This window comes from Saccostrea echinata, unplaced genomic scaffold (genome assembly GCF_033153115.1).
Source record: "Saccostrea echinata isolate AGI-Se365-2 ecotype Australia unplaced genomic scaffold, CSIRO_AGI_Sech_v1 ptg000047l, whole genome shotgun sequence".
Classification (NCBI taxonomy): domain Eukaryota; kingdom Metazoa; phylum Mollusca; class Bivalvia; order Ostreida; family Ostreidae; genus Saccostrea; species Saccostrea echinata.
The window spans coordinates 13,331,517-13,346,801 of record NW_026889796.1 but is presented as its reverse complement, the minus strand read 5'-3'; the positions used below and the strand labels follow the sequence as shown (position 1 = coordinate 13,346,801).

Below are 15,285 nucleotides of genomic sequence, written 5' to 3'. Positions count from 1 at the left end.
AAGTAAAAAAAAAAAAGTTAATGGATTTACATGTGGTGAAGTACAACAGTTTACTAATGTTTTAGCAAGTTTTCACTGATCAAAATAATCCAGACCTAAACATTTTACATAACCAAAAACATACAATATTATTTTTGTGAAAGCACAATTTAGGCTTAGAACCAAATAATACCTTTATTGATCTAAAAATCAGACAATTCATAAATGTACACGTACAAACTCTCAACTGAACTTTCACTTCCTCTGTATGTAATAATACATTATCATGATTATGTTAACACATCATTCTAAAATAAGGAAACTCTGTCCACCTCCACATTTCATCCCCAAATGAAGTTCCGTAGATCTTAAGGTTTTCATTAATACAGTATAAGATTTGTTTCTATCTTTCTCTTTTGTATGTTTGCAAGAAGCAAACAGTTTTATCAGGTTTTGTTTAAATGTCAAATTATTGTAAAATACATGCCCACTGATTTAATTTTGGGACAGTTTCACTAAACTTTTGGAAATACTGTATGTGTACTTTAAAAAGCGGGCTTCATATTTAAGCAGCTTTGGTGCAGACAATGATGCGCTAATTCATGAATACCGCTAAGAAATCATTCATAAATACAATATATGGCATAAGCATGTATAGCACTAATTCATGATTTCACCAACAACTCCATATCCAGTGATTTCACTAAATTTTGAATACGCCAATTTATGTACACGTACAGTACCATGGTAAAAATGCAAATTCCAGAATTTTTTTTTTATTTGCAGTTGTTGCTCAGTTAAGTGGAAATTATATAGAAAATATTAGATTCCTTAATTTTATCTTCTTATGTACACATATTCTATATTATTCTATATGCCAATCAAATGTTGAAAAAATTTCTAAGCCTTCATGAGTTTTTTTTTCCAGTTTAGAATAAAGATATAATTTTGCATTGTTAAGTAATTTTGGCAGGTAACCATGGTAACCACATGTATTATCCTAAAATATGTCAGAAGTTTTCATTAATATCTAATAAATACATTTTTGATTAGTCTGCCTGAGATTAAACACACCAAAACACTCTTATACATAAAGACATTTCAAATGTTCAAATCTTGTAACTTTCTTGTAATTCCTTCACCCAGAAAATAATTTTTTTTTTTCAATTTTACAAGTGTATATCATTACAGGAAACATAAACACTTCAAAAAACTCTTCAAATCTTACTCTTTCTCCTTCTTTTCTTTTAGAGGGCAAAAACAACATACAAAGGAAGCTTTTTATGATGAAAGCGATACATGCCAGAGATCATGCATTCAGATTTCACAAAATTTCCACAACTTACAGTATCAGTTAGAATGGAAAGCAGCAACACGTCCGCGGACTGTCTGTCCATTCTCCTATCTGAGAAGTTCCCACTGACGCGGTACCTAGTCATCACCTACTCACTAAATTCTCCTACCATTAACGTCCTCGAGATACACTCGAGATGGTGACCAGCCTCTTATACAGCTCTAGATGATACCCCCAACCAAAGATCGTAATACAGGAAAACCTCTTCCTCTAAACAAGTAGTATAAACACAGCCTCTCTATACGACCTATGCTGTCCTTAAAAATTACACACTATACATGTAAAAATAAATTGTTTGTGTCCTATAATCTCGGCATAAATAAGGTATATAAGAACAAGGAAACCTTCAAATGTGTTCGAAATTACTAAAAATAGTTTTAATGGCTTAGAGCCATTAATTACTCCTCATAATTTGTTCCGCATATCATGAATATCTTTAAGTTGGATATCTGAGTTTCAAAAATTGATGATATACATGTGAATTACTAGTACAAACTATGTACGTTTCACCTACTAGTATGTCAAAGAGTTTGGAGATTTTTTACGGATATATAAAAAACAGAGAACTTAGCAAAAATACAGTATCTGTGCCATTTTTACAGTGAAAATGTTTAACATTGTATATATATGGTATAGTGGAAAATGTTTAACATTGTATATATATGGTATAGTGGAAAATGTTTAACATTGTATATATATGGTATAGTGGAAAATGTTTAACATTGTATATATATGGTATAGTGGCCAACTGTACAACATCTGCTTCCATAAAACTAATAAAACAGTTAATACATGTACACTGAAAAATATCAAATGCCAGGAAAACAGAACTGTACTAGCATGTTTATATTAAAGATATTACTCCTATAGATCAGTATGGAAGACAAAGAGAGATAACTCTAAGTAAAACATATTTCTGTTGAATCTCTCAACCTAGCATTATATTATAAACATCTCTATGCAATAAACAGTATGAATTTTATTTTCCAACCACTGTCAATTATTTTTGCCTAACTGCAAATTAAACTGAAGTAAAACAGAACAAAATATTTGAAATTTTACACACTACCAATGCAATACCGGTACATAAAATATTTGTGGAGGTGTCAGAAAGCAACTCTTTTTTTTTAACCCTCTTATTCAAGAAAATGATGTCTTTGTGATACCCACAACTTACTGAAACAATAGCAACCTTTGTTTCAGTAGCATGAGGCAACAACAAAAATTAACAGTCCCTTCAATAACATTGATCTAGTTTTTCCAGTATTTATCCAAGAAATCAAATAATAACCCAATATTTGACTATTAGAACTGATTTGCAGACTTTGTTAAATAAGATCTTATCAGAAAGAACCAATTCTACCATGAACAAGAGGCCCATGTGTCACATCTCTCACCTAAGCACTTTTGCTAGAGAAAAGCAAAAAATCAATTCATTGTTGAAAAGTTTAGGTATATAAGTAGTCCCAACCTACCCCTCAGAGGGTCATGATTTGAACAAACTTGAAACTACACTTAGGATGCTTCCATATTTCTTTGACTGATCATGGCTTAAGAAGACTGTTAAAGATTTTTTTCCTATAAATACCTATGTGAAAGTTTGATTTTCTATTGTAGCACCTCCCTACCCCCTGGGGTCATGATTTGAACAAAATTGATTCCACATTTTCTGACTAATCATAGCTTTGTTTTTCTTGAGAAGATTTTTAAAGATATTTCCTTTATATTCCTATGTAAAACTTTTATCCCCTATTGTGGCCCTACCCATCTCCATGGGTCATAATTTGAACTTAAATCTACACTATGTAATGAAAATTTCACAAAAGTTTCATCTTTTCTGGCACAGTGGTTCTTGAGAAGAAGATTTTTAAGATATGCTTTTATATTTTCACTAATTCTTAATTTATTTATCTTCCCTTAAAAGAGAGTGTGGCCCTTCATGTAAACAAATTTAAATCCCCTTCACCCAAGGATGCTTTGGGACAAGTTTAATTGAACTTGGCCCAGTGGTTCTGCTGAAGCCAACACATGATAGACACCATACATATTTCATTCAGGAAGCTCCCTTGAGCCTTTGCTCAGCTGAGTAAAAAAAAGACTAATCATGGCTATCATCCTACGTAAAAATTTGATTGCCCATGTGTCCCTACCCTAGCCCTGGGGGGTCATGATTTGAACAAATTTGAATCTACCCTACCTGAGGATGCTTCCACATAAATATGAAGAAGTTGAAAATCTGAAAAGCTTACAGACCACAGAGAAACACCGGACACCCTTCGATCAGAAAAGCTCACTTGAGGCTTCAGCTCAGATGAGCCTAAAAGGACACTGCAGCACTGTATATAACTACTGTAAACCAACTTTTATTAGAGTGCGACAAATATCCTTGAGTTTCACGACCAACGTTAACTCGCAAATAATATTATCGCTTCGAACCATTTATTTTGCTTGTATTTATTTGTAGAGAATGTTTCCTCAGTCGCGAAAATTAATCGTCACGGATTGATTTCAAATTGACGACTCACGAATACAAGATGACACGAACAATAGTTGGTTTACAGTATTTGCACACTTGACTTACCTTGTATATTATATATTTACACAAATGTATCCTACCTTTGACACATATTTTGAAATTCTCTCGCACCACAATTCTGTGGATGTATGGTAATGTTCAAATCAGGTCTCTGTTGTTAAACTTCTCGCCTAAAATCTAAAATCATTAGAATTTTGCTCACCTTTATAGCTAGAGAGTAACCCTCTGAATAGCGTCTGGTCACATCAGCTGGAGAAGAGATTCTGAGAGCGTGGTCCTGCTCAAATCGTTCAATCAGGCCCCCCATACCACTATTGTTGTGTGGAAAATCAAAATCTTCCACATCTGAATCAGGCTGCTGGTGCAAAGTGGGTGGAGCTGAAGGAGAACGCAGCTGGTGGAAAGGTGGAAGATGTGCTCTAGGACTCAACTTCTTATTCGCTTCCATTTCCACTTTCTCTACTTTGCTGTTGTTGAGAGGGGTTGTGAAACTATCTTCCATTGTTCTGGGAGGAACAGATACAGGTCGTTGCAAATCACTGTGTGAAAAAGAGCGAAACATGTCACTATTTTTGGAAGAGTTTGATTCATGATCACTGTCATTGGCTTGGTAAGATTTATTCCCCTTGAGTGAGGAAAATGCCCTAAATCTTGATGTATTGAGCGGATCTGGCATGGCTCTTATACTGAACTTGTCTTTCTGTTTATTTAATGTTGAGCAATCATCACTACTATTGGACCTGTTCAATCTCCGGAACACACTAGAGGGTGCTGGCATTAGCTGGGCATCTCTTAAAGGTGTTGGCATGGTTTGCACACCTGGCGAACAATGTTGAACAGGACCATCCACCAAAGGAAAACTTGGATTCTGCCAAACAGCTTGAGGAGGATTAGGTGCTTGGTTTTCTGGTAGCCTGACCGCTGCATCTGCTCCATGCACTTGGCCTGGATCATGTCTACCAAGACCAAGTCCGCTGTCACTATTGCTGCTATTGCTGACACTTCTTCTAGGTTCTCTGGAAGGATCAGCAAAGGCCTGTGATAAGGCTACTTCATTGTCGTTGATGCCAGCAGGACGATCTTTGTACAGATTGGTAATGGAGACAATGATAGGAGTGGCTGATCTAGGAAACTCTGTACAATGGCTTCTCTCCTGGTGATGTCGATCTGGGGCTGTGGTACAGGTTATTCCAAAAGTTTTGGCTTTTTGAGCATGGATGTTATGGAATCTCATTTCAGGGTCTACCATGAATACATGGCATGACCCACTAGAGGCAGACTCTTCCTCCTGACTAGCAGTTCCATCACTCATCTCATCTCCACTAACACTGTGTAAAGTCACGATCCCAAAGAACCTTTTGTCATCAGGGCACACTCCGCTGAAGGCCAACCTCTCTACTGGATAATGAGCCACAGTGGTTCCCATACCATTGGTCAACTTGACTCCTTCCTGTGAGATTTCCATCAAAACCAATGTATGGATCTTCTGTTCCACTCTTAATCTCCTCACAGCATTGCGGATGGACTGTAGCCTGATGTGAGGTTTATTGGCATCACTGGGCATTTCAATAGAACCGATGTAACCAACAATCACCCGCATGTCGTGGAAGCTACAATTCAACAGACTATCTTCATCATCACCATCCTCTTCATCATCATCCATGGCGATGAAGGCATTATTTGCCGAGTTAGCTTGATGAGCTGATGTTTTCAGGAAGGATGAGATTCCAGGTGCTATAAAGGACCCATGTAATGTCCCACTTGACTGTGATTTCATGTGTCTGTCATGCTGGCTGCTGGCCTTTTGAGAAGACTTGGCACTCTGTGAAGTACTCTTGACAACTGCTTGCTTAGTTCTGGGAAGCTGTAGAGAAAGAGGATCATGTGTTTTGTATCCATGTTTCTCAACCGATAAAGGTCGTGAAATTTTTGGTGTACTCAGACTAGAACTGGATGAACTGGAATAAACATTTTCAGCACCAACTGGCTCATGCAATCTTACTCTTGATTGGCCCTGAATAACTTTCAAATCACTTTTTGACCAATGAGGATCCTTGTGTTTGTAGTCATTGTGAGCATGCTTGTCTTTTTGGTTACACTCTCCAAGAATTTTTTCACTGTGGCGACTAGAGGCGTGACGTGGGCGAACCCTGTTTGGATATCTGGCTTTGTTTCTGTGGTGATACTCATCATCCGAGGAATCGGAACTGTTGTAATTTTCTGCCACTTGAAGGGTGAGTGTTCCCGTGGATATTCCCACCATTCTTACCACGTCGTCGTGTGGGAACTTGGTGACATTCTGATTATTTACAGACACCACGTAATCTCCCGTCTTTAGTCCGGCCACATCTGCTGGACTTCCCGGAACAATCACACTTAAAACACATGGATGCTGTCCAGATATGGTGAACCCATACCCTGATTTTCCCCTTGTGACATCCACTGTTTTCATCCCATGAATCGGCCTCTTTTTTCGCCTCTTTGGATGACTCGCCTGAGGCCCCAAATGAGGATACATGGTTAAATCTGAAAATAAACAAAAATCTTAAGTTTAGTTCATATATACTTGTAATCAAACAAGTAGTTAACTAGTTGAAATCAAAATTTGAACCATATGTGTCTATTTACACATGCCCATTATTTACATCCGCGATATCAAATTAGACTAACCATGCCAAGATTTAGGGTTAAAATTATTAATGCTAAACACCATTTTAGTCAAAGCTTTGTATATATTGACAATTAGTGCAAACCCGAGTGTCAAAATTGCACTTTTAAAATTAGTTTTCTTGTCAATTCTAAACCATAAAGAAAATCTCATTACCTTTTAGTGAGAATAACATCTCCCAATACTTAAAATTCCTACCACAAAATGAACAATGTTGAACAAGTGCAGACATTTAATGAAATTAAAAGGAAATGTTTATATGGGCTTTTACAACAATAGCTGATGTAATTAATGTTGTATAAGAGAAGAAAAGGTCCTACCCAAAGAATTAAATTCCAGCAGGCATATAAGAAGTCCAAAAGACACTAATGAACTAGTCTAATAGCCCTGTCTATACTTTCACTTATTAGGTATACACCTAGCTCGTGAACACCTTTAATAAATTACTTGTTTATCCTACCACCTATCTGTAAATGCCTATATCAAACAAACTTTTCTTCAGGATAATAAATGGAGGGAAATAACTTCCCTGAAAAAAAAAACATATTGATCATCAATCTCTTTTCATTTCCATTTTGTAGGTTTAATGAGTAAACCTGCAAAATATCAACAACAAAAAAATATGTACCTGGCCAGGTACATAAAATACATGTATTTTGGAAGTAGATATTTTGTGGTGGATAACTTTTATTTTCAAAATTTGACACAGAACATTACCTTTAAAAAATATATATATATATACCTACATGTTTAGAAATCAAGAACGTTTGAAGTCTATATATTTGAAGCTTGATTTATTCTGAGTGATTAATGGAACTGTGTGTATTGTATGTTGCCACTAATGTATGAGAAAACCCTGTTTAGACATGTAGGAATGTCTTCTGACAGGGAACATCAAACAACACGTCCCAAAACATAAGATCTCCATATAATAGTTCAAATCTTGCTAGACAAACACTGTGTTTTACAATCTTCTGTGCTTTTTTCCCTTAATAAATGAGAAAGCAATTGGATTTAGTTCACAATGATAGAAAAGGACTACTATTTAGCATTTACATGGTAAATGAAAGCAGCAATATACAACTCCTAAAAGGGAAATTTTGGTCACATGACTCGGTGCACCGAAGTGCAAAACATACATACACGACTGCAGACCTTGTAGCTCAACTGCCAACAATAACAAAAATAAATAAAAATCAACTATCTTGTATTCTATCCCATGTCAATGTTTATGTACCAGTCTAGTTGTATCTATGATACATTTTTATCTTAAAAATATGCATTACATTCTTTTAATTAAAAAAAAGGGGGGAGGGGGGTATATATATAAAAAAAAAGAAAATCAAATTCTGAAAAATTAGACTTTCTCTGCCTTCAATTAGGTTCAATTCAAATGCCAAAAGAAAATCGGGGCCAGCCCTGCTGCGGATTAGCAACACTAAGTATTTAATCCTATCTACCTACAAGATCAATGTTATCACTTCTGACTCAAAAATCTAAGGGACAATGACACAAAGCCTGACCAAGTGTCTGTCCATAAAAGCACAGATTAATATCTACTCAAGACATGCCCGACTATATATTCAAAGCAGGAAGGAATCTGTTATCTAAAAATCAGCATATACCACTTAACATACGTCATGTGCACAGTGCATAAAAATGTCACATTTACATGATGACTAGACTGAAACAGTCTAAAATGAAGACTTAATTTTAATTCAATTCATCATTTACATGTACATGCTTATGCATATTTTCTTCATATAATGCACAATTTGATTTGTCTCCCATGTCCGAATATATCTTGGATCTCTCTATGCAAAGTTCTGAAAGTTTTCCTGCATAATGCATCCTTCATAATGCCTTTTATAATTTAATGATAAGAAAATTACTAAATCAGTCTCTTTACTCAAAAAGATGCTTGAGTATGTAGTATGATAATTTAACAGAACTAACCTGCTTGAATAAACTAAATTCTGAAAGCATGCAATCAAATAAATCCTTTTATTATAATACTTATCAATCATCAACAGCCCATTCCAGACCAAACAACACAGCTGGACATAACAGCATCTATTATTTAGCAATAATCAGAAGGAAAAATTTCATTAGAGTCCCTGTGATTGCAATAAAATGACAGTTCTGTCCAAAATATTGATCGATGCAATGGCAAAAAAAAAATAGACTTAAAGTTGATTCTTATGAACAGAATGCATGTCAAGGTTACTGTAAAGGTACTAATACAGCACACATTTTACATTGGTGATCCAGATTTCATTTTGATATATTGATATATCGGTATATATTGAAAAACATTATGTAAACTGCATTAAATATTGCATTGACAGGTGTTAACGTTTTAAGATCATCAAAACAGTTTTTATGATTTTTAAAATTATCATGTCAGTTCTCTAGCACTTCTGTAGCAGTGAGAGATTTTATTTTTTCATTTTAATTTTCTTAAATGACATGACATTTTTTTTAAATAATAGTTCCTTGCCTAAATGACTAGAGATGTAACTTACACTACTAATGAGAGTTAAAGAAATAAGGCAGATTATTTAGGCCATGTATATATCAACTGAAAAGGAGACAGCTAGCATAAAAAAGTTGATATCACATTACATTCTTTGTTTTACAATTGTACATCTGACTTTTTGTGAATATATAGAGCAAACACAATTATAACATTAACAAGGAAACTGTCAAAACTTACAAAACAAGCATTCCATGTTACTGTATGTTTGTGTCTTTGTAACACAGAAAAAAACCTTTAGATGTGTTTGCTATCACATAGTCTTGGAAACTGTCAAAAAAAATGGTGTTTAAAAATTGATAGTCATACAATCAATAGCGAAACATTATTTAATATAATGAAAAATATCAAATTTAAAAAATTTGGTTCTGAAATAAGACGCTATACCAGAATGTTACCATTATGGTAAATTTCCATTTTTAAAAAAAATCAAAGCACTTTGCAATGACAAATAAACTTAAGTTTGGGTAGGATTGTTTATTATAATAAATACAGAGCATGATGAAAATCATTTAAATAACTTTATATAAATTATAAGCATATACTGATACAGACATGATAGAACAAATGGTTTATGTCACATGTTTAGTTTTGTTTACACATATTTTATCATTTACTACAGAGTACATGAATACAAGATAACAGAATTTTCTAGCTTAATATGAGACCTTCAAATTTATGAGTATTATATCATAGTAGAAGTTATAGTAAACTGTTCACTTCACTTGCATGCATAACTAACCAGCATTCATGGCCCCCGAGGAAATTCGAATGGTGGACCAACTTGCAATATTTCAAAACACCGACAAATATTTATTACACAAAACATATGAGACAAAAAGCTTTCACAAAGCTTTATATCACATCTTTTTACATAATGTCTAAACTATTAAATGTAAAGTTAACATCTTACTTTCCTGTCACTGTCAGTATGTTTTCAAAAAGTAAACAAAATTCAAATTGTGCTCTAAACCCACGGGCACCTGTTGGTTCCTAAAAATAAACGCATACTCGAAACAATCTTACCTATATAGAATTTTCTCTCATTTATTCCATGGTCTTTTAGAGTGTAAATCTATTTTTTTGGAATCTCACTGTTCATTTCTTTAATCTTCGATTTCGATGTTTATTATAGGTTCAATATGGACGGTAGCATTGTCACGTGACCAATTTTTTTGCGAATTCATTGGTTGTTTTTCATAATCAAACCACGTGCCGCGATTTTTTAAAATCAAGTTTTACACGTGTCCTCTGACGATTTAAAATTTGAAATCTTGCACGATTTCCTTTGAAATTCTTAATTGTTTAACTGAATACAATTTCTTAAAGACTAAATGAATTTATTGGGATTATCAGTCGGGGAATGAACATCATTCAAACTTTATCAAATTATGACATTAATCTCATTTTCATGGGTTTTGTATATTAAATAAAAAATGTTCAAAAGCAGATTAATATGTTTAAGTAACCTTCACACTAAACGCAATTTGCCAAAATCTAAACTATCTCATATGGGGATTCATTGAAGCCTTCAACTGTTCAAGGTGAGAAGGGAGAATTAGGATTCGAAGGGAGGAAAGGCCGGGGTAAGAATCCGGGATGTTTCGCGCCTATTCTGTTTCATCACATTTTCATCCGTTTTAAATTATTTATCAAATATGATATAAATATTTTGTGTGCTCAAATTCATGACTTAATAACATGCTCTGCTATAGTTAACGGATCGTACGGTGCGCGTTTGCTCAGCGTGTCTGTTCAACGAAGATTTAATTGTAATAAGTTGGAGATCAAAAGGTGAGAATTTAAGTTGATGTGTGGGGGTGTGTTCCCGTTTTGCACACATTTGATAATTAGTTATAGAACAATAGGTGTGAAATATGTTTTGATACCAATTATAGTCTGATCCCAGTCTGGGGTTTACCTGGAAATACCTGTATTTCACCAATGTCCAAGCCAGCAATAATTACTTAATTAGATGGCGGTATTATAATTATCTACTTATACGTAATTAGCACGGTGTTATAATAATTCATAATTATTCTATGTATGTATACTTCAAACACAGACAAATAATTTACATCTCTGCTTCAAATATATAATCTTCTTAAATTAAAAAAAAAAATGTTCCAAAAATATCTATATTTACATATATTTAAAATCTAAAATTTTGTTAAATGAACTAAACTCAGTAGCACATTTATGTACTTGGAGTGAAACATCGGGGGCGAACCATCTCAGCGCGAAACAGAATTGGCGCGAAACATCATGGGGGGAACCATGCATTGGTGCGAAACATCCCGTTACCCGGGGTAATGGGTCCGTTCGTCCGAAGTAATGCCCAAATATTATAGTTAGAAGACTGGTATGTTGAACAAGGGCAATGAAGTATGTTTCCAATCATCTATGTGAAAAACATGTATTATGCACTAGTTAGTCTTTCGATTTTTTTATTTTATTAAATATTTTTACCCTTCCCGGGCCCCTTTTGACGACGAAATATTGAGACCTATACGTTTACTGAGCTGCTTTTAAAATGTGCATTGATATCACCTACTCTGCTCGAATATGTGATATCACCTATTTGAATAGGTGATATAAATTATTCAAATAGGTGAATAGGATATAGGATCTCACTTATTCAAATAGATGATATCACCTATTCATTTCCAATAGGTGATATCACTTGAAAAGCATCTTCGCTAGCCAAGGGTTTCCGATCCAAAATCTACAACTGTTGTAGAGTAGATTTCGGATCGGAAACCCTTGGCTAGCGAAGATGCTTGAAAAGGTGATTCACCTATTCGAAAAAGTTATATCACCTATTCGAATTAATAGGAGATATCACTAAATGGCAATAAATATCAAAAACGGCGCCTCACAAGGAAGCAATTTCAGTGCGGGGGGGGGGGGGGGGCAAACCAAACAGAAATCCTTTCACAAGAAATTTCAAAAAAAAAGTTCACAGACGTCATTATATAGAGGGAGCGCAACTGTGTATAGTATATGATCGCAATTTATTGGGATACTTGAAGTATAAATCATATTGTACCAAGAAATTTATCCAAAATCCTACTAAAAATTTGTCGAATATGAACACACACACCCTCCCCCCCCCCCCCCCAATGTACTTAAAATGGTCTTAAATTCCCTACAGAAATAGATACCCCACCCCCTTTTTTCTGGCGTTATATAATCTCTCCCCCGACAAAAAAGGTCATTTATTTATTTGCTTGCAAGGAAATGTGGGTATTAGATGTTTCGTTTTTAAGAAGAAATATTCCTTTCTCCGATTTACTCCTTCCTCGCCTTCTTCGCTTAAAAATTCTTGAATCCGCAAATTTTTGTTGTTATTGAAATATTCTTGTTATCATAGGGTTTATCCATGCATGCGTATTAAAGATATTAAAGATAACAAAATATAAGCAATATCATCTATAAGCAGTGACAATTGGCAATAAGCAGTGGGCAAATAATATTGGCAGTGAGCAGCTGGCAGTGGCAATATATATGTTTGATTTTTTAAATGAATCTTTTCCTTTTCGTTCGCGTTTAATTTAATTTTAAAGGGGGGGAGGTGTCAGAAAATGTTTTCAGTGGATAATTTTTACGGCAAAGATTGAACCCTACGCACGGAAGCGTATTAGGGCCGCAACAGTATCTTTTATTAATTTGTTTTAACAAATTACTAATTTGTCATAACAGATTAATGATTTAATTGTTATAACAGATTAGTAATTTGTTATATCAAATTATTAATTTGTTATAACAAATTATTAATCTGTTATAACAAATTAATCTGTTATAATAAATTAATGATTTTATATAACGATTACTAATTTATTATAACAAATTATCAATTTGTTATATAACAAATCATCAATTTGTTACATCAAATCACTAATTTGTTATATTAAATTATTAATTTGTTATAACAAATTACTATTTTTGACAAAATCTGAAGGAGTATACAGATCTACGGAAGCCAGATCTGATCAGAAGTCTTGTTATAAGTCGGATTTGTGAAAAATTAAGCTCTACAGAGCTTCTGACTAATATGTTAATTTGGATTTAGATCTTTTAGCGCTGAGAGTTTTCACTGTCAAACATCAATGTTACAAAAATACAATGCATGAAAATCCTTGGTTCCTAATAGCTTATTCTCAGGAGCTTCAATGGAACTTTGTCCTTCCGTGCTCCCCCCCCCTCCTTACCCCAACCAGGGCTCCGTCCTTGAACCCAATCTAGGTCATTGCACCCGAGTTCGCATTATCTTATTTAAGGCATGCTATTTTTAGAGGAAATTTTTCCACCCTGAGTCAACAACATATGTTTCAACATGTTTTGTTAATTTTATTTTATTTTACTCTCTCTCTCTCTCTCTCTCTCTCTCTCTCTCTCTGGGTGCATTCTCAATATGTACCAAAAGATAATCTGCTTTACACACACCTTTTTTTCCATGTTGTAAATTTACGTGTTATTTTACCTTGGCCTATGGAGAGAACGATCATTTATGCCCTACTGTTCAATCCAATTTAGTGCAATGAATAAAAACTATTTTAATCTAAACCCCTCGTTCCTAATGCAAAATCCTGGATCTGCTCCACCGGTGAAGTTTCTTGGCCCCCTTTTACGCTGGGGCAATAAAAAGCAACATTGACAATTCTGAATTTCTAGATAGATATGAAATACACTCTGTAACAACCTCTCTCTGAGAACGAAAACAAATATCCTTGATTGCATAGTACTGTTATATACCTTGTGTTATTTTTCATGTATGTCTGTAATCTTATAATGGAAATAAGTGCTTGTTGGAAAAGCCCTCAAAATTCCCACTAAAGCCTTTATAATTATTATTGGCCGACAACTTTGACACAGTTGTCTCTTCAAATTCATTTGTAATTTGTATCCTGGTTTCCTCATATTGGACTACTCAAACATTTTGAAAGAAACCGTTAAGCAATATGATTTCGTCGTAACATTTCAAAATATAATACATATGTAAAGAAGGAATATATTATAGGTTTTCACCCCATTTTGACTTCCGTGTTGACTTTGAAAAGGACTATTCATTTCAATGTTAATTTGAATTGATGACATTGAAATCATATTTAACAGCCCGTATCTTCGAATTTCTCTCAATATAAAGGATCTAACAATCAGTATATTACATTGATTTTTCTTCTACATCATCCTTTGGATGCAGATATTCTTTTAAATATTCTAACAGAGACATTCAAGTAACTGACTCAATAAAGACTGCAATTTCAGTAACAATTTCTGATCTGATCTGGCTTCCGTAGATCTGTATACTCCTTCAAACGTCAAAAATAGTAATTTGTTATAACAAATTAATAATTTGTTATAACAAATTAATAATTTGTTATAACAAATTAATAATTTGTTATATCAAATTAATAATTTGTTATATCAAATTAATAATTTGTTATATCAAATTGATAATTTGTTATATCAAATTATTTATTTGTTATAAGTTATAACAAACTGATAATTTGTTATAACAGATTATTAATTTGTTATATCAAATTATTAATTTGTTATAACAAATTACTAATTGGTTATAACAAATTACTAATTTGATATAACAAATTGATAATTTGTTATAACAAATTACTAATTTGTTAAAACAAATTAATAAAAGATACTGAGCACTACGGCCCTAATACGCTTCCGTACTACCCGGATCCGCCTTTGCAGTTTTATTGAGTGGGGTCTGTCAGCTAACATCCGCAACTGTACTCGGCAGTGCTGGTACCGGACATCCATGACTGTACCTGCTTACTAATATCAAAAACGGAATGTCAGAGCAAGATTTTCCGGATTGTTCAACATATTAAACTATATGTTGTTAATTAAGAATGGATTGTTTTTTTTAATGAAACATACGAAATGTGTTAATAATTAATCTACTTTAGGGAAGGCTGTAATCGCCAAAACGGTAACGATAACTGGCTTAGTGAATATATCGCGGAAAATATATGTAAACTTGACAATGCCTAAATTTTGTATATCTATGACTGTATACCTGTGCCTGATATACACCATCTGCGACTGTACCTGTGCCGTACATACACACTACCACTGACTCAACCCGCGCTTGATTAATAACATCCACGACAAAAAATTCTGTGGATTTTCTCCGATTTAAATTAAGACTGAATTCAATCAAAGCGCAATTAACGCTAATCTTTATA

General features: G+C 33.9%; 1 protein-coding gene across 3 annotated transcripts in view; it reads right to left on the bottom strand.

Annotated features, from left to right (window-relative positions):
- The window catches only part of LOC133202716 (regulator of G-protein signaling 12-like), a 281,826-nt gene extending 275,427 nt beyond the window's left edge, over positions 1 to 6,399 (bottom strand). For all 3 annotated transcript variants that reach the window (XR_009723285.1, XM_061338575.1, XM_061338577.1), the window contains exon 1: positions 4,072 to 6,399. Coding sequence is in view for 2 of the 3 variants with exons in the window: in XM_061338575.1 (XP_061194559.1) it covers positions 4,072 to 6,387 (2,316 nt within the window). In the remaining variant the exon portion in view is untranslated. The remainder of the gene's footprint in view (positions 1 to 4,071) is intronic.
- Between the last annotated feature and the right edge of the window lie 8,886 nt (positions 6,400 to 15,285).